Source organism: Neovison vison, chromosome X (assembly GCF_020171115.1).
Source record: "Neovison vison isolate M4711 chromosome X, ASM_NN_V1, whole genome shotgun sequence".
NCBI classification, from domain to species: domain Eukaryota; kingdom Metazoa; phylum Chordata; class Mammalia; order Carnivora; family Mustelidae; genus Neogale; species Neogale vison.
The window spans coordinates 90,577,814-90,598,813 of NC_058105.1; the positions used below are offsets into that span (position 1 = coordinate 90,577,814).

Genomic DNA, 21,000 nt, shown 5'->3' on the forward strand with positions numbered 1-21,000 from the left:
CAAATGCTTGGAAACTAAACAACATACTTCTAAAAAGCCATGGATCAAAGATAAAGTCTTAAGAAAAATAAAAAATACACTGAGTGGATAAAAATGAAAACAAACACTTCAAAATTAATGGGATGCAGCTAAAGAAATGTTTAAAGGGAAATTTATAGGCATGCCTGGGTGGCTCAATTGGTTAAGCATCTACCTTCAGCTTGGGTCATGATCAGGGTTCTGGGACTGAGCCCCACATAAAGTTCCTTGCTCAGCAGGGAGCCTGTTCTCCCTCTCCCTCTGCCCTTCCCTCCTGCTGGTGGTCACTTTCTCTCTCTCTCTTTCTCAAATAAATAAAACCTTTACAAAATTAAAGGGAAATTTATAGAGCTAAAATTCTTACATTAGAAAAGAGGGGAAAAAAGGAAGAAAAGTCTCAAATAGGCAAAGCGCCCACCTTAAGAATCTAGAAAAAGAACTAAGTAAACCTAGAGCAAGAAGAAAGTAACAAAAATAAGAACAGAAATCAGTGGAAATGAAAAGAAAAAAAATATGAGATGATTTCATGGATTTACGAAACAATTTGAGCAACACAATAAATTATGTAGTATTGGATTATAGCCCCAAGTATAAAATAAATGTATGTGAGTCCATACTGACATTATTAAAAATTTTTTTAAATGAAGGAAGCACCCAAGGAGACTATTATAATTGCTTCATTTTGGGAAACAATCAGATTGTCTACCATAAAGCTCTTGGCACATAAAATTTCAATAAATGGTAGCTATGAGAGGGAGTTATAATAATGTCCATGTTATAATGACAAAATAAATTATTTCAGAGACATGAAATAAACCGGCAAGGCAAAACATGGAATCATTCTCTTCTAATGCCAAAGATAGTTTTGTTCTACTATATCAGGTTCTCTCTTTTATAACAGAATGTGAAACATAAAGTTAAAAATTTGCTTCTGGTAGTCAGGTACCCTATCTCTTGCAACAAAAGACTGCTATTCTCACTGAACTGGAGGCATTAGGACTTAAGACCCAAAACTACTGAGTCATTTTATGCTCTGGGGCTGTCTGTCCTAAATGGAAAAGTAGCAAAGTTTCTTTCTCATCATGCTATAGTCAAAGCCTCCTCTGGATAGATGGGAAATTTGTTTTGTTCCTGTTTACATGTCTTTTATTCCCTAAGATTTTCTGCATGAAACAGACACAAACACACTCTGATATTTTACTGTGCCCAAAAAGATTTTAAGCAAAAGATGGAAATGAAAAGTGACCTCTGAGAGAGAGACAAATGCTCTCTCTGGATGACACCCTAAAGCATGGCACCCCTGACCTACCTTGTGTGAGGGTAGGTGGAACCTATGACTTGCTTCTAGCCAACAGAATATGTCAAATGTGATGGAATGTCACTTCCTTGATGGGAGGTCATTCCCATGATTATGTTATACTATATAAGACTCAGTCTTAGCAGCTGGAGCAAAAGATTCTCCCCTTGTTGACTTTGAAAAAGTAAGATGCCATGTTTTGAGAGGATGTATGGAGAAGGCCACGTGACAAAAAGCTATGAGCATCTCTACTCTAATATTCTCATATGAGCAGGGGGTAGTCTTCTACCAAAAGCCAGCAAAAACCCAGGGTCTCAATCCTCTAGCTGCAAGGAGATGAATTCTGCCAACAATATGAATGAGGGTGTAAGTGAATTATTCCCTGGTAGAACCTCCAGAACATAGCCCAGTCAGCACACTGATTGCAGCCTTGAAAGACCTGGAACAGAGAACCTAGGGATGCTGTGCCCAGACTTCTGACTCACAGAAACTGAGATAATAAACATTTGCTGTTTTAAGCCACTAGCTTTGTGATCATTTGTAATGTAGCAATAGTTAACTAATATACTCCCTTTCCTCTGCAGCTAAAGAAGTCTACTCATAGAAGTGAAGACACACAATGTCAGGTTTTCATCATTTAATTATTATAGAGGAAACTCTGCAGGATCCGTCAAGCCATTCCCAAGTCCAAGTATAGCTCTGGCACTTTTTTGTCCTTGAGGTAGAAGATAACCAGCCTCAGGGCACCTGGGTAGCTTAGTTAAGTGTCTGCCTTTAGCTCAGGTCATGATCCCAGGGTCCTGGAATTGAGCCCTGAGTTGGACTCTCTGCTTAGCAGGGAGTCTGCTTCTCCTTCTTCCTTTGCCCTTCCCCACTCTCATGTTCCCTCTCATGCTCTCTCTCAAATAAATAAATAAAATCTTAAAAAAAACCCAGGATGACCAGCCTCAAGAGAAGTGATTCATTTTCTTTGGGCTGGCAGTGCTCTGAAGTCTATAAAGCCCATCAAAGCCTATAGCTCAGACTTTTAACCTATCCTTCCCCTCTCCAACCATAACCTTCTCATCAACCACTACTTGCACTGCCTCCCACCTGCCAACTTAGCTCTTTCCAATCAAGGCCAGATCTTTGGGTCCTTTACAACTCCCCAAGTCTGGCTCCTTTTGACTTCTTGGCTAGGGGAGGCCTTATATTCTAAAGCCAGGCACTTAAGTGTCATCACCAAAATGAAATCAGTGTGATGATTACTGTTTTCCCAAAGGGAAAAGAAAATGGAATCTTTCTTAAAAACCAGAAATGTTCATAAGAAAACAAGTCTATCCCTTGGCACATAGTTTAATCCTCACATCTCTAAGATCTGGCCATTGTAGATGTGTAGGCAGAAGGCAGCTGTCTATTTTTTAAGTCTAAAAATTAAATATCTGATCTCACCTCCGCAGGCTTCTTGTGTTCATTTGGAATTCTGGATTTGCTCCTATACATTGAGCCAGAAGTAAAGGAAGTGGAAGGACCTGAAAAAGATAATTAGGCAAAAAATACTGAGACTTGCTAATATTAATAAATGTCACATAACTAAATGTCATCCAAGAGAATATGAAAGGTATGATGGAGAAGAGCATGGTGATCTCATACCACTGAGGAAAACAGTTAAATTGCAATCAAGAAAGACTCATAATGGAGCTTAACGACATTTATAGGTGACCTCCCAGCATATAAAAGCTTCCACAGTGCTAATGCTGAGGAGGTTTGATTTGGCGTAATCATACTTCACAACATTTTGGAACAACATGATTCATGTTCCACCTAGAGAAAATGTATCTGTAAAAGCAACCGGAAAAACTAAAAAATGTGAGGCAAGTAATCTGTGGATCCTTTGGCTCTCCCCCAAATGCTACAAATGATGATTCATCCAGTCAAACATTTAATACCTAGTTACAGTTGGAATTGTAGGGCCTATAATTTATGCTCTTGTACTTTTTGTTCTTTCTATAGAGAAAAGCACTGCTAAATCATTATTAGATTTGGCTTTTGTTGTTTTGGCAAATGAAAAGTGAAGAACAAATTGCTATATGCCACAAAAAAACCAATTTTCCCACCTATTTTTAATGAAATTTAAATGAAGAAGAACAATAGTACCCTAAACTTTCCTTCCTAGAAACATTATTTTTTAACCATTGAAAGAAACATGAAATAGCTTGTTCTCAAGTCAAAGAATAAACCCTCAAAGAGTACAGATACAGAGTTACCAACTCTTGGCCGGTTCCACTCACTTTCGTCTGAGCTGTCACTGCTGCTGAGTGTTCTATGGCGTTTCATCCTGGAGCATACTGGGAAAGAGAACAACACTGAATAAAACAGTCAAAACACACACACACACACACACACACACACACACCCATTTCAAGGGCAGTCAACACTGCCCTACAGATCCCAAGAAGCAGCAGCAGGCAAATCATGCGGATCAAATGATTTCTGTCAAAAATATCCTCATATGACCTATAGTGATGGGAGAAGGGTACTATCAAATTCTCCAACACAGAGGGTAACAAAGACTGAAGAGGAGGATGCCCAAGCAGCCCTGGACCAATGGTCCAGAACTGGCTGCATCAGATGTGGCCACATGACCACAGTCCATCCAAACAAAAGCAGGTAGCCCCAGTAGGTCAGGAGCAGGAAAGGTAAAAAGCATTTGCAAGGCAGAGCTCTCACGGGTCAAGGTCAAAAGGCACAAGATACACTTGGCTGAAGAAAGAACAAGTGAGGCATGTCCCACCTTTAAGGACATAACCATACTGCTTTTCTGTCTGTCCTTTCCCCCTTTCTTTCTCCCCGCCCCATCCCTCAAACAACTAGCCTAATTTAAAATTATATCTATATACATGCCACAAGGAATGTTATAAGAAAGCTCCTATAGGGGTGCCTGGGTGGCTCTGTCAGTTAAGCGTCTGACTCTTGGTTTCAGCTCAAATCATGACTTCAGGGTCCTGAGATTGAGCCCTGTGTGGGGCTCTGCACTCAGGCCACAGTCTGCTTAGGATTCTTTCCCTCTTCTTCTCCCTCCCCCGCTGCCCCTTCCCCTGCTCACGTGTGCGCGCTCTCTCTCTGTCAAATAAATAAATAAATAAATAAATCTTTTAAAAAGAGTGATCATCAGCACTTAAAAAAGAAAGCTCCTAATACTGTGATAAATATATAATGGGTTTGACTAAAACTTAAAACTTAAGTGGCCTTCCTTGTGTACATGTGGCTAACAGCAGATAAAAAAAGAGGCACAACTTTTTTGGGAACACACCAGCACTAGGGTTTAAGAAAAATGGAAGGCATTGTAAGGTACAAAGCAAGTACTGAAGAAATGAACTAGAAAAGACAGTGATACAATCAGTAATTGACATTCTTCTATGTGCCACAGTATACAAAATGCTATTAGAGGCAATCATGATTCCACAAGGAATAAAGGTCAGAGCTACTGCCTTCGAGCCACTCACAATCTACCAAGGAGACAGAAACCCTAGTACAAAGCCATTGTGAGCAATTATGGGTAACATAAACAAAACTATGTTAAAAAGTTAATAGAGAAAGTTCCCCTTCTGGAATGACAACGTGAAGAGCTTCACCAACCCACTCCCCAGTGAAACTGGTGAAAATTACTTTAAAAAGAAACAAAAGCTATTCATTTAAAGTCTCTAGAAATGGCTCTAAGGACCCACAGCAAATGAAGAAGAATTTATTAAATAAAATCTACTAAAACTCAGAAAGAATTTGTGGTATTTGGATCTAGAATTACTTCCTTTACCCTCTCCCAGCACAGATTTCATATGAGACTGGTGCAGCCAAGAACACAGATCCCCCTTTCCCCCAGCTCCCAGGTGTAAGGCTTTCTTCCTGGGAGGAACAAGATGTCAGCATTTTTCATCCTGCCCCAGCCACCTGTTGTTGAGATTAAGTTCCAGACAAGAGCAGCTGAGAGGTTGGGCCTTCCTTCTTCCAGATGGCCCCGACTCCTGGGATGGAGGCTATACCCTGGGTGTGGTACCACCAAGAATACTGAGGTTCCAATGGCCCTGACTCCAGCTCATTAAGTGGGGGTTTTATAGAGAGGCAAACCTAGGAGACTGGGGGGATGCCACTCACAGGGAAGTACATCATTGTCCCCACACTCTACCCTAGAGCTATGGCTCAGAGACTTTGCCCAGGTGGAGAAGCAGACCATAGAACAGAGGGCTTGAAATCTCTCCCCATTTGCAACTAAGTGTGGAGAAGTTCGAGCCTAGACTGGCTAGCATGCTGGAGAACCAGGGAAAGAGACAGCTGGGAGGAACAATCCTGGGGTCACAAAAAAAGATATCAAATACTGATCTCAGAAACTATCCCTTCTCGAAGGAGTTCTAGTTTGATTGGGTCAGTTTGTAGAACAATTTATGTCCCAGGGTACTATTAAAAATAACAGAGCAATTAGCCATTTCAGCTTAGCAATGTGGTGTGGTGAGGGGAAGTCAAAAAGAACCCTGCCACCAATGTCATCCCAGGGTGACTGGGGCATACCAAAGGATGCACCCTTAAGAGACAACATTAAGACTTACACTGTAGGGCAAAGGTGGGGAGTGATTAGGGTCACCTGGGAGGCTCAGGAGGTTAAGTGTCCAACTCTTGATTTCGGTTCGGGTCATGATCTCAGGGTAGTGAGACTGAGCCCTGTGTCGGGGCTTTCTGCTGGGCATGGAGCCTGCTTAAGATTTTCTTTCTCTTCCTCTGCCCCCACCTCCTCCCTCCCTCAAAAAAAAGGTGGGGAGTAAATAGACTTTAGGAAAATAGTCCAGCCAGCATTAAAGAAATAAATAAGAATTTAACAATAAAGTGCCCTGAGCAGGGGGTGTGTGTGTGTGTGTGCCAGCACCCAGTGTTGTTACATTATATTATCTACAATGTCCAATTTCAAACAAAAAACTATGAGATATGCAAAGAAACAGGAAATTATAACCTACACACCAGAAAAAAACTGTGAGAGCAACCAGATAACAGATTCGACAGGTAAAGACTTCAAGTTAGCCATACAAATATGTTCAAAGAGGGAGAGAGAGTGAGCACAGGCAGACAGAATGGCAGGGAGAAGCAGAGGGAGAAGCAGGCTCCCTGCAGAGCAAGGAGCCTGAAAAAAAAAAAAACCTCCAAATATGTTCAAAGAGCTTAAAAAACCCCCCAAAAACCATGATTAAAGAAATAAAGGAAGGGGGTGCCTGGATGGCTCCGTCGGTTAGCGTCTGCCTTTGGCTCAGGTCATGATCTAGGGTCCTGGGATCAAGCCCCGCATTGGGCTCTCTGTTCAGCACTGCCTCTCCCTCTCCCTCTGCCTGCCACTCGCCCTGCTTGTGCTCTCCCTGCCCCCTGTCAAATAAATAAATAAATAAACAAACAAACAAAATCTTAAAAAAAAAGGGGAACGTAAAAAAAGAAGGAAGGTAAGAATATCAATAAAGAGGTAGAAAGTATAAAAAAGAACCAACTGGTAATTCTGGCATTGAAAAGTACAATAACTGAAACGAAAAAAATTCACTAAAGGGGCCCAACAGTAAATTTGAACTGGAAAAATAATTAGTGAACTTGAAATAGATCAAAACAGACTACCCAAGCCAAAGAACAGAAGAGAAAAAAAGATGAAGAAAAACGAACAAGACCTCAGAGAAATATGCGGCACTATTAAGTGCACTAACATATATGGGAGTACCAGAAGGAAAGGAGAAAGGAGCAGAAAAAATAGTCAAAAAAATTATGGCCGGGGCACCTGGGTGGCTCAGTCAGTTAAATGTCCAATTCATGATTTTGGCTCAGGTCATGATCTCAGGGTTGTGAGACCAAGCCTGGCATCAGGCTCTGAGCTGAACATGGAATCTGCTTGAGATTCTGTCCCTCTGCACTCCCCACCTCTCCAAAATAAATAAATCGTGGGGTGCCTGGGTGGCTTAGTTGGTTAAGCATCTGCCTTCAGCTCAGGTCATGATCCGAGGGTCCTGAGATAGAGGATGTCAGGCTCTCTGCTCAGGGGGTGACTGCTTCTCCCTCTCCCTCTGCTGCTCCCCCTGCTTGTGTGCTCTCTCTCTCTCTCTCGCTGTCAAATAAATAAATACTTAAGAAAAAGAATTGTACAATATAAGTAAATCTTTAAAAAATGATGGCTGAAAACTCCCCAAATTTACTGAAAAAAAAATTAATTTGCACATTCAGGAAGCTCAACAAACTCTAAGTAATTTATACTACCACGACTACCACTACTGTCTGCAAAGAGATCCACAAACAGGTAGATCACAGTAAAATTGCTGAAAGCCAGACAAGGAGAAAATCCTAAAGGTAGCAAGGGAAAATTGACTCATCACTTATAAGGTAACTCCAATAAGATTAACAGTTGACTTTTCACCAGAAACAGTGAAGTCAGAAGGTAGTAAGATAAGATATTCTAAGTGCTCTACAGTGCTCATTGCACGTATCAGCTAATATATTAAGAACCATGATGTACATTTTAAATGATTGGATTGTATGGTATGTACATCATATCTCAATAGGAGCTGTTCTTAGAAAAACTAAAAGGATTAGCACAAGTATCAAAATCATTGATCAAAATTCTATTTGACCTACTGTTAAAGTCAACTGAATATTTTAAAAAATTGAGATATAACTGATATATAACACTAAATTTGTTTCAGGTACACAACATAATGATTCATTGTTTGTATATACTGTGAAAGTTAAAGACTATTTTTTATAAGTTTGTTTTATTTCTTTTTAGAGGGAGGGAGGAGAAATGGACAGAAGGAGAGAGAGAATCTTAAGTAGGTTCCATGCCCATGCAGAGCCTGACATAGGGCTTGATTTCCCAACCCTGGGATCATGACCCGAGCTGAAATCAAGAGTTGAACATTTATCCGATTGAGTTACCCAGGCATTCTGAAGGCTATTTCTTTAAATAGAATGTTACCCTTCTATCATATAAATTTTGGGGGCTACATCTGACTCCTTAGTGCAAAACTTAAGACATTCAAAGGCTCTTCTAAAGTGCAAACAAAACCAACAGTAACAAAATACAAAAAAAGTATTGTATACAAAATCCATCAAAAAGTAATGTGTAATTTAAAGTCACAATGAATACAGAAATTAAAACAAAATAAAAGTAATATTTTTCTAATTGTTTCCTATTGAATGCACTTATTCCCTATTGAGTAGCACCTCATTTATCCGATATTATTGGGATGTTCTATATATGTAAACTTTAGAAAGAAATGCTATGCCCAAGCATTTAAAATTATGATATCAATGGGAGCTTTTTAAAAAAACATATTTATTAGTATTTTATTGTTGCAGTAACAAGTTACCACAAACTCAGTGGCTTAAAACAACACAAATTTATTATTGTCTGATATGAGTATCACTGGGCTAAAATCAAGATATCAGCAGGATTGCATTCCCTTCTGGAGGCTAGAGTAGAGAATCCATTTCCTTGCCTTTTCTATCTTCTAGAAGCCACTCACATTCCTTAGATCTTGGCCATCTTCCTCAATCTTTAAAGCCAGCAATACTGCATGTCTCTGGCCCTGCTTCTGTCACCACACCTCACTCTCTGACCCTCTCTTCTGCCTCCTTCTTCCACTTTTAACTACCCTTGTGATTACTTCAGGTTCACCCAGAAAATCCAGGATAATGTCCCTATTTTATTAAAGTCATCTGATTAGCAGCCCTAATTCTCCTTTGCCATGTAACCTATCATATTCACAGGTTCCAGGGATTAGGGTGCAGACATTCTGCCAACCACAACTTAATATATTTTTGTATTATTAAAAGTAAATATAGTCCACAAATATGCCTGACAGATTTCTGATGAAGGTAGAAAAGTAATTCAACAGAGGAAAGATAGCCTTTTCAACAAATGGTCCTGGCACGATAGTAAAAAAAGACAGACAGACAGACAGAAAGGAAAAGGAAAAAAAAAGAACCTCAACTCAAGTCTCATACCTTATACAAAAGTTAACTCAAAATGGCTCATGGACTTAAACGTAAAGCTATAAAACTTTTAGAAAAGCATAGCAGAAAATCTTCAGGATCAAGGGCTAAGCAATGAGTTCTTTTACTTGACACCAAAAGCATGATCTGTCAAAGAAAACTTCATCTGCATCAAAATGAAAAAAAAAAACAAAAATAAAAACAAAAAACAACTAGTTCTGCAAAAGACTGTTGAGAAGATACAAAAACAAGCCACAGAACAGGACAAAATCTTTATAAACCACACATCCGACAATGGACTTGTATCTAGAATATGTAAAGAACTCTCAAAACTCAACGGTCAGGGAACAAATGATTCTACTAAAAATGGGTGCCTGGGAGGCTCAGTTGGTTAAGCATTTGATTCTAAGATTTTATTTATTTATTTGACAGAGAGATCACAAGTAGGCAGAGAGGCAGGCAGAGAAAGAAGGAGAAGCAGGCTCCCCGCTGAGCAGAGAGCCCGATGCGGGGCTCGATCCCAGGACCCTGAGATCATGACCTGAGCCGAAGGCAGAGGCTTTAACCCACTGAGCCACCCAGGCACCCCAAGCATTTGATTCTTGATACCAGCTCAGGTCATGATCTCAGGGTCATGAGGTTGAGCCCCACATTGGGCTCCGGGCTCAGTGGGGAGTCTACTTGAGATTCTTTCCCTCTGGTCCTTCTCCTGCTCTCTCTCTCTCCCTCAAATAAATAATAAATCTTTTAAGAAAATGGTTGGAGAATATCTAAATGTCTAAAAGACTTGAACAGATATTTCATCAAAAAGCAGTATGAATGGTAAATAAGCACATGAAAAGATACTCGGTATCATGAGACATTAGGGAAATGCAAATTCAAACCACAATTGCTGCACTAAAAAAATAGTGATAATTCAAATGGTGAAGATGTGAAGAAACTATATCACTCATACATTGGTGGTGGGAATGTAAAATAGTACAGCTAATCTAAAAAACAATTTGGCTATTTCTTTAAAAATTAAACATGCCACTACCATATGACCTAGGAATTACATTCATGGGCATTTAGCCCAGAGAAATGAAAACTTACGTTCACACAAAATCCTGTACACAAATGTTTATAGCAGCTTTATTCATAATGGTCCCAAACTGGAAACAACTCAGATGTCTTCTAACAGGTGAATGGTTAAACAATCTGTGGTACATCCATACCATAGAATACTACTCAGCAGTAAAAAGGAATAAACTATTAATACATGCTATAACATGAAAAACACACATAGAACATGTAAAAAACTCAGCAAAACATGCTCAGTGAAAGAAGTCATAAACACAAGATCACTTATTGTGTAATTCCATTTATACAAAATGTCTAGAGCAGTGGTTGCCTAGGATTGGGAGTAGGAATGCGGACTGACTACAAACGAACACGAAGCTTTTTTGGGGGCGAGGGTGACAGAAATGTTCTAAAATTGGACAGTAGTGATGGTAAATACAGTGATGTAAATACACTAAAACTCAGTGAATTGTATACTTAAGTCAATTTTATAGTATGTAAATTATACCTTAATAAAGCTTAAAAAGACCTTTAAAAGTTACTGTAACAACCCATGAGAATTTTGGGGCAGAGTCAAGAAGAGTTAGCAATAGAAAAATTCAGTGTCTTCTGAACATTACTTCATACTGGGATTGAAGACAGCATTAAAGAAATAGTTACATCCTCCAAAAAACTCCCAGTGAGGAAAGCCAACTGAGCATGGACCTTACCCTCTCTCCTCACTTCCCTGAGTTTCAGGAGCCCCACGACTTCTTATGAGATAGATATTCCTCTCATCTGAAGTTCTGGTCTTAGGAACTTTGGCTAAAACAGTATCCCCATTTTCTTTACATTAATTAATCAGCTGATTGATTAATGTTCTTATTTATGTTTTTATTTTAATTCCAGTTAACATACAATGACTTAGTCTCAGGTGTACAATACAGTAATTTCCATTGTCTATAATATTCTGTTCTTTAGAAGTTGGTTATCAAACTGTTCATGATCAAGGGAGGCACACATTTTAAAGAAGCTGCAAAATTTTGTTTTTTAAAAACTATTACAGTAACAATCACTTTTTATCAATGATGTAAACAAAAAACTCTTGCATTATCAGTAAAGAGTCTCAGAAACAGATTAACTAACACCAGTAACACCAGTCCTGGGAAATAAGAATGAATTGTTAATGATTTCAAAAAGGAAAACAAAGCAAGCAAAATTTTTCGGTTTGGGCTGTTACAGTGCATTGATCTGTCTGTCCATTTCTGTGATAGCACTACTGTTTTAATCACTGAACGAAAATTACAAAGAACAGTAAATGCAGCACAATAAGAGTACATCTTTAGATCTGTCTTCATTATTTCTAATTACAAAAGTCCTATAAATATCACCATCATCTATCAGCCATTTTACAGATGAGAAAATTGGGGTTCAGAAATATTTAAGGGACCTGCTTGGAGCCACATGGCCACCAGAGGGCAGAGCTGGCAGATATATCTGGGCAGGCTGGGTGAATGACAGCAGGAATGCTGCCCCTTCTAAGGCCAGCCTTCTCAGCGTGACCTTGGAGGCCCACAGTATTCTGGTTCCAATCTGTCAGGCCACATCAGCTGCTGTTCCCCTACCTCCAGCACATACTAGGCCCAGTGAGATTCCATGAACACCTCTTATCTCATACTTGGTGGACTTCGTCAGGAGCTCTTCCCTCTGTCTACAGTTCCTTGTGAAACCTGATCAGCCCGTTTTCCCCTAACCAGGTCCTACCTATTTGTTAGAGTCCCTCAATGAAGCTCTCCAGTTATCCTTCTCTCACAATTATTCACTCCTTTGCTTTCTGAGTCTCTGTGCATGCTTTCCTCGGTGTAGAAAGCCCCTTGCTTACACTGTAAATATTCTTTACATGGTCAGCCCTGCCACTATATCACAAACATCTTAAAAGCTGGGCCAATGTCACATTCATCTTTTTTTTTTAAGATTTTATTTATTTATTTGACAGACAGAGATCCCAAGTAGGCAGAGAGGCAGGCAGAGTGAGAGGGGGAAGCAGGCTCCCCACTGAGCAGAAAGCCTGATGCGGGACTTGATCCCAGGACCCTAGGATCACGACCTGAGCCGAAGGCAGAAGCGTAACCCACTGAGCCACCCAGGCGCCCCTGTTACATTCATCTTTTTCTCCCAAGTCTTAGCAGTGTCCTGCACAAAGTAAACATACTAAAGAGTAATAGACGCTACAGTTGTACCTAGCTTTACCTAGCTAACACGCCCACCTACCAGCTACTGCTGGTTTGCTGCTAATGGTTCACAGCTGTCCCTCTCACTAAGCACAGGGGTCCTGTCAGGGAGCTTATACTCCCCCAGTATAAGCCCCCGGTGGGGGCCAGCAACTAGTTCTACATTCTCCCCCTACTCTCCTCAAAACATGATAATGCTAGACTTTTTAAAATTAATTAATTAATTAATGTTTTTATTGTGTTATGTTAAATAAAATAAACCATTACTTTTTGATGCAGTGTTCCAAGATTACTCAGCCATTAGAAAGGATGAATACACAACTTTTGCATCAACATGGATGGGACGTGAGGCTAGACTTTTCTAAGACCACATCCTTACTTTAGCTCCTTCTTCCCTACACTCTTGTCCTCACTCCCTTATCAGTTTCTCCTGAGAGCATTCCTTCAATAAATCACATACGTTCAAATACTGTCTCAGGTTCTGCTTCTAGGCACCCATACTACTCAAGGCAATACGTAAATCTTCACTAAGTGGTATACTTTTCAAAGTACTTCAGAATAAAATTTTTTGTTAAGCAAAACCATAAGTAAGTACAGTGTAATCTTGGAGTAACTTCATGATGCACCTTATATTTGGACACATTATTCAGCTGTTTATTTTCTAATCCTCTGTTCAGGGTAGAGACTTTATAAAGGCATCCTTTTCTTCCTTACCTCCCACAATGAGTATTCCTTTGTTTTGGCAGAAATGAAATGTGCACCAGCCCTCACCTTGCACCCTTGGGAACAGTAATTTGAGGGCAGTTTTCAGATCTTATTCCTGCCATAATCTCAACCAAAATGATTAACAGCATGCTGATTTATTTTAACTGTGACTGTAAGCCAGGCAAAATACAAATGTATAAAGTAAATGCCTTCCTTGGGTGAAACTTCCTGTTAAAGGAGCACTGTCTGGAAGTTAACCCAACTGGGATTATTTGGGACTGGAATCTAAGTCTGTGGTTTGGTGGCTACTTGACTCCCCATTAATATTCCCACAGAAGAGCAGGGAGGCAAGGAAAAGTGATTAACTTAAACACAGCCCTTTCCCTCTATATGCCCAAGAGACAGACTTTTGAAATGTATGGTCATTGCAAGGAGCTCCTTTTCAATGCCCTCTGTGGGTCCACACAGCAGTTTAAAACATAATCTAAGGCTCTGCTTTAAACATAGTCACACCCTGTGAGCCAGGAATTCTCCTTCCAACATTCATCTTTGAAAAATAATCCAAAACACAGAAAATAATTATGGACAAAAATGCCCACTAAAACTCCATAATAAAAATAATAACTGAAACCTGGCTATGAAACAAAAGAGGAATAATTAAAGCATATTAATGTCATATTTCATTTAATCACTTAAACGTGGTATAAGGGGAAAATTTTATGTTAACATGTTAAGTGGAAAAAACAGCCTAAAATTGGTTTTACAGTGAGATTACATGAAATAAAATATGTAGAAAACAGATGAAGCCCATAAGCCAATTTACTAATATTAGTTACATTAGTAACATTAAAGTGATGGATTTTGGGGTGATAAAAACCATTCTTTCCAAATTTTTCCATTGTCCACATTTCTCCAGTATACAAATAGGGCACTTATAATTAGAAAAAAATACTTCTAAGTTTTCAAGGTATTTGTCCCTCATGCCACCCGCAAATGATGCAGCTGACCTGAAACACTAAAGTTATAAAAATAGCGGTCACTGCCATTCAACATGGGCATTAACCAGAGCTGGGGAAAAAATCCAGAAAAGCACGATACAATCAACTGGATAGAGAAGACTCCATATCATAAAGGTAGTCAAAAAGCACAAAACTTTGCAGTTTGGGAAAGACAAATATCTACGGCAGTGGTTCTCGACTGAAGGCAATTTCACCCTCCAAGAGACATGTGGTGATATTGAGACACATTTTTGGTTGTCATGACTGGGAAGGAGAGTGTTACTGGTATCTACAGGGTTAGAGGTTAGAAAGGCTGCTAACCATTTCTACAGCCCACAGCATAGTCTCTTACAATGCACTGATGTATCTGGTCCAAACTGTCAATATTGCCAAGGTTGAGAAATCTTGCTCTACAAGGATGAAGCTGAAATAAGAGTCAAGAAGAGTATAGGAATGATTGACGAGTTTATTCACCTACTCACAGAGTAAAAGTAACAAAGTGGCACTCCCTGAAACCTAAAGGCAATTTTATCAAAAAGAAAGCAGGACTTTGAGCAATGCTTAGGGAACTTAGAGAACTCATCAGCTCAAGAAGTGGAACAGAATGAAAATGTAAACAGGTTCAAGAAGGACTGAGATAAAATCAGGGTGGATAAATTCATGATGGTATTTGGAAGTAATCCTTAAGTAAAGAAACATCTGTAAGTCCAGCTCCCTTAGGCTTTCAGGAAAATACCCTCCAGAGCCCTGAACAGAGACAGACATTTGAGTTAGGTCACTAGTCAGACCAGAGCAGAATTCTTCTTATATCCTTAAGGGTCAAGTCCTGCCCATGGGGGCAAAGAACCTCCTAAAGTCTTCCTTCAACAGAAATCATGAAATGCTATAAGTATGTTTCTTGAGCTGATTAGCTCTGCTTTGGGGAAAACAATATTAAACTCCACGTTGAAGCCATTTGAGTCTACAGCCTATGGTTTAATTTTCTATAAAATTTATCCATCACACTGCTTTGATGCAATGTTGTGGAAACAAAACTTCCCTTCAAGTTTGTTCACCTTGCATATCTTTCTTCTCTACCACATTTCAGTAGTCCAGTGAAGCCATAAATATCTATCTAGGAACTGAGTTAACAAAAAAATAAGAAAAAGAACATAGCCTACATATTTTACTGCTTCTTCTCATCCCCAACAAATCTTTGTCTTGAAAAAAGAGATACCAGAGGCGCCTGGGTGGCTCAGTTGTTAAGCATCTGCCTTCGGCTCAGGTCATGATCCCAGGGTGCTGGGATGGAGTGTGCTTTGGGTTCCCTGCTCAGCTTCTTCTTCTCCCACTCCCCCTGCTTGTGTTCCCTCTCTCGATGTCTCTCTCTGTCAAATAAATAAAATTCTTAAAAAAAAGAGAGAGAGAGAGAGATACCAGAAGTTGGAGCAGATGAACTTTTATGTACTTTCTAAAAGACAAATACCTCCATCTCAGTGATTGTGTGTGTATGTATGTGTCATTTCAAAGCTTGTTTTTTAAAAAGAAAGACATGTCATGTGACTCACGAGATCCCTGTGACCAGATGGGGAATCTGGAGGTCAACTCTTTTCCAAAGCCCTCAAAATGCATTAAAGAAAAAAGAAGAAAGTACATATTTATCTGGGTAGGCTCCTGCCACTCAGAGAAGTATTTCCATGTCAACCACAGTTACCTCTATTGTCAGGAAGCAGGCTTACCCTCTTCAATATATAGACTTGTTAACAAATTATTTGGGGATATCAAACCTCCTGAGTAGGAATCATCTTGCATAGAAAGGCCAGGCTGGGAAGGAAGTTTAAATCAGGGTTCAGTAAAGTCTTTCTGGAAAGGACCAGCTAGCAAATATTTTTGGCTTTATGAACCATATGGTCTCTGTTGCAACTACTCAAATCTGCCATTGTAGCATGAAAGCAGTCACAGACAGTACATAAACAAATGAGGATGGCTCCACTCCAATAAAACTTTATTATACTGAAATTTGAATTTCGTATAATTTTTATGTCATGAAATATTATTCTTCATTTTTTAACCACTTAAAAATGTAAAAACCATTCCTAGCTCACAGGCCACACACAAACAGGTGGCAGGCTAGATCTGACTTGCAGGCCATAGCTTGTCAACCTCTGGTCTAAACTACAAGAAATATTTATTATTTATAATATTTATAAATATTGTAATATAAAACACATATATACATATTTATAAATATTTATTTATTTTAATTTTAGTTCTTTTAAAGTAGGCTCCACGCCCAGCAAGAAGCCCAGTGCAGGTCTTGAACTCATGACCCTGAGATCAAGACCTGAGCTGAGATCAAGAGTCAGATGCTCACAGACTGAGCCACCCAGGCACCCCAAGAAAGAATATTGAAAATCAGAAGTCTACAATTGAATTATCACTCTCCTAACATCACCCCCACCTTAATCTCTCAGCCCATTGTTTGTCTGATACAGACCTCACTGGAAGGTTTCAGCCTGGGTGGCCTATTCTGTGATATTATCTTGACAGATTTTAATGGTCGTAGTCCTTCTTAAATTAAAATGTTTTATGCCTTTTAAGGGAAAAAAGCCCCAGTTCCAGTAAGTTTTTTTTTTTAAAAATTAGCAGTACATGTTCTTTTTAATTTATGTACATATATTCAACAATTTCAACTACCCAAATAAGCAGGCTTGGCATTTTAAAAATAAAAAGAGATATATGTACAAAACATGAATCTTTTTAAGATAAAATACCATTTGCAAATAAGACTTAAGAATAAAGTAAATCAATAAGAATAGCTTTTACTATGAAATACACAATTCTCCAGATAGAAACACAAACAATTTTTAAAAATAGCAGTTTCCAATATGTCTCATCTGCTGCTGTGAGTTGCTTCCACATTGAGATTTTTGCTCACATGTACCCCTAGTACATTTATAACATCTACCCAATTTAAAGTGATCGTCAGAGTTTATTAGGAGGAAAAATAACCTTTATCCCAGGTTTTCATTATAATAAAAGGCATGTAAGCCTTACATATAAGGTCAGAAAAACAGAAACAATCCCAAACTTACTGAGCAAGTTCAAATCCACTGCACACCAACAGTTAATACTGTGCTACTAGAGGGATGGCACTGCAGTGGCCACCAGAACTGAGAAACCAAGTCCTTTGGCTCTCTCAGGACCAGGGTCACAGGACCAGGTGCACTAGACACACTGTCACAACGGCTTGGGTGATCACAGCCCGTAACTGGTAACCAGTGATGTGTGACAAACCAATCAGGGAGGGTTTTCGGTGTTAATCCCAAAATCAATCAAATTGGTTGGGGGTGAAGTAGAAGGGGCTTGAGGTTAAACCCTCACCTCCCGCTAGAGCAATGCCTATGGCAAAGGAGCAGTCAGACATGCAAATTGACATCTAAGTCAGTACTGACTTTGAGGGCAACAAAGAGTGAGGGAAAATGAAATAGCTACAAATCTTCCTCAGAAGAAAAGGACTGGGCCACAGATGCCAACACAAGTTAAGCCCCAAGAAAACATATCTAGCCTCTTCAGCAGAGGTTCTCAATCTCCATTTCCCACTGTAAACATCTGGGGAGCTTATAAAAACCCCAATGCCCAAACTGCACCCATTATCAATTAAGTCAGAATCTCTCTTTTCAAAGAACCAGCTTTTGGATTCACTGTTTCTCTCTACTGTTTTTGTTTTCAACTACATGAACTTCTCTTTTCTTTATTGTTTCCTTCCTCCACCACTGGTTCTGAGTTTATTTTCCTCTCCCCCTCCCCATTATCTTGAGGTTGACGCCTTGATTATGTGAGATCTTTCACCCATTCCTCATATAAGTAAGTATTTAGTGTCATAAATTTCCCACTTAGTACTTATTTAGCTACACCCTACAAACTGTTTTTTAAAGATTTTATTTATTTATTTGAGAGAGAGAGTGAGAGGGAGATGAGAGCGCACAGAGGGAGAAGCAGGCTTTCCACTGAGCATCAGGCTCTCTAGCCTGATGAGGGCTCGATTCCAGGACCCTGAGATCATGACCTGAGCTGAAGACAGAGGCTCAATCCGCTGAGCCACCCAGGCACCCCCATCCTACAGATTTTGATATGCTGTGTTTTCATTTTCATTCAGGGAAATGTATCCTTTTTTTTTTCAATTTCCCTAGAGACTTCCTCCTTTACCCATAGATTAATGAGAAGTATGTTATTTAGTTTCTAAGTGTTTGAAAACTTTCAGTAGCCTTCTTCTTTCTGATTTCTTGTTTGATTGCATTATGGTCAGTGAATATACTCTGCATGATTTCAACTCTTATATTTGTTGAGGTTGATTTTATGAATTGAGCTACAGTCCATTTTGGTGAATGTTCATTACACATATACTTGAAAAACAAGTATATTATGCCGTTGTGGAGCATTCTATGTCAATTAGATCTGGCGGACTGGTAGTGTATTTCTTTCATAACCTTGCTGATTTTCTTCTGTCTGGTGGTTCTATTGGTTACTGAAAGGGGCACTTTCAACTTTCAGTTGAAAGTTCCCAACTCTATGAATTTGTGTTTCTCGAATCAGTTATGCTGTTTTGCCTCATGTACTTTGAAGCTCTGTTATTTGGTGGATACACATTTAAGACTACTGTGTCTTCTGGATGGATTCACCCTTTCAGTCATTATGTAGCACTCCTCTTGTCCCTGGTGATTTTCTTTGCTCTGATGTCTATCTATCCACAATTAGTATAGCCACTCCAGCTTTCTTTTGAAGGTGTTTGCATGGTGTACCTTTTTTTGTATTCACTTACTTGTAAACTACCTGTATATTATATTTAAATGGAATAGAATAAAATGTGTCTATTCCATATTGTCTGGAACAGCAAGGTTGCTCGTTCTACTATTTTTGCAACTCCTCTCTAAATTTAGACATATTATCTCAAAATCTCTTATTTTAAAAAAATTATCTCAAAATAAAAAATTAACTATTAAAAAAGGAAATACATGATAAAAAGGTCATCTTACTCATGTTCCTACTATATCTGGAGAATATTAAGTTAATACTTAATATTTAATAAAGGAAAAGAATCAACTTGAGGACTTGTGATTTTCACTTACTGCACTCTCCCAGAAGGAAAGAAAGGGCTAAGAAATAGGTAAATTTCATAGGTCTGAGCGTCACTGGAGAGTGAATCCCTCTCTGCCCCCCAGCTGGCAACAAAGAAAATCAGTTGGTAACAACGATGTAATTATTTTTCCTTAAAAGATAAATATTCACCATACCTGGTGCTCCTGGTTTTTCTTAGGCATAGGAACTCTTCTTCCAGTGTTTGCATTTTCTAGTTTCCCTGTCTGGATTTTAATTATTTTTACTACTTACTGGCATTTTCAAAAGGTTAACAGAGAGAATTTAAAATGTATAACTTGAGAAGGAATAAAATTCTAATTAATTAGTTCTACCACTTGTTAGTTCTGTAAAAGAAATGATGAGTGAGAAAGCTGGAAAGTACTGACTAAAATGTGGCTTTCTGAGAATTAGTTGTGTTCAGTCATTTATGCCGTTCATGCTTCAGTGCCCCAGGAAGCCAGATTTGGATACAGGTAAGTAGTCATTTGAGACAAAACTGCAAAAGGTTACCCCTGAACTGTTTTAAATGCTAACCAAAGGGATCACTAAACGATCTAAGATAAGGACTAGAGAGCATGGATGGAAACTAATTATCTCCTCTGGTCCTAGGAAACCAAACTTCATGTAAATTAAAAGCATTCATATAGGAATACGAATCACAGAAAAACAAGAAACAGGTTTTTCCTCTCTAGCCATTTCTCCTATCATCTCAGTGCTATTTTGATCATTCCGAGTAACAGTGTTTGAAAAAAAATGATGGACAGATAAAATATTAAACTCTCAAAAACTTGAAATAAAACTCATTGTTGCTGCATATGGAAAGGGACTACCCTTGTCAAAATTATCTATTATGTCCAGACCATGGTTGACTGTCATAGTGATGAAATTTTCCTGGACGCTAAGCCTCAATATTTTGTTATCTGAGAATCTGCAGTCTAATTTCATCCTTCAAGATCAAAGGCACAAAAATTAACTTGGCACATTGATCTGACGAGTCTATGGAAAGCTGCCAGGCAAGACAAGTCCACAGATTAACTCATTAGTTTATAATGCTTAAAACAACCCTGGGTAGGGACGCCTGGGGGGCTCAGTTGGTTAAGCAGCTGCCTTCGGCTCAGGTCATGATCCCAGCGTCCTGGGATCGAGTCCCACATCCGGCTCCTTGCTCGGCGGGGAGCCTGCTTCTCCCTCTGCCTCTGCCTGCCTCTCTGCCTGTGCTTGCTCTCTCTCCCTCTCTCTCTGACAAATAAATAAATAAAATCTTAAAAAAAAACCCTGGGTAAACTGTTGAGAATTGAACAGAGGCTAAAAAACCCAAAGGCATTCATCAATATATCTTTCAATACAGTTCGCCAAAAACCATCTCACTTCTACTTGACCACTCAGTGAGGGAGCACACTATTTAACAAGGCAATCCATTTCAATTTTTAGACTGCTCTAAATGAAGAAATAACTTTCTATGAACAGAAAAAAATCTGCCTTTTAGCTTCCTAATTCTGCCTTTATACTAGATTTATACCAGGTTCAGATATCTCCCTATCTTTATCCCCAAACTCTCTCTTGACCCTACACCATTTTTCTCTATGTAATACCTAATTTCTTTCTTTCC

General features: G+C 39.1%; 1 protein-coding gene across 1 annotated transcript in view; it reads right to left on the reverse strand.

The window, feature by feature from the left end:
* Positions 1 to 21,000, reverse strand: part of JADE3 (jade family PHD finger 3) — a 132,799-nt gene that overhangs the window by 56,987 nt on the left and 54,812 nt on the right. Inside the window, exons 2-3 of the mRNA XM_044234794.1 lie at positions 3,586 to 3,642; positions 2,747 to 2,826 (exon numbers count right to left, since the gene is read on the reverse strand). Of these exons, the coding sequence (XP_044090729.1) occupies positions 2,747 to 2,826; positions 3,586 to 3,631 (126 nt within the window). The 5' untranslated portion in view covers positions 3,632 to 3,642. The remainder of the gene's footprint in view (positions 1 to 2,746; positions 2,827 to 3,585; positions 3,643 to 21,000) is intronic.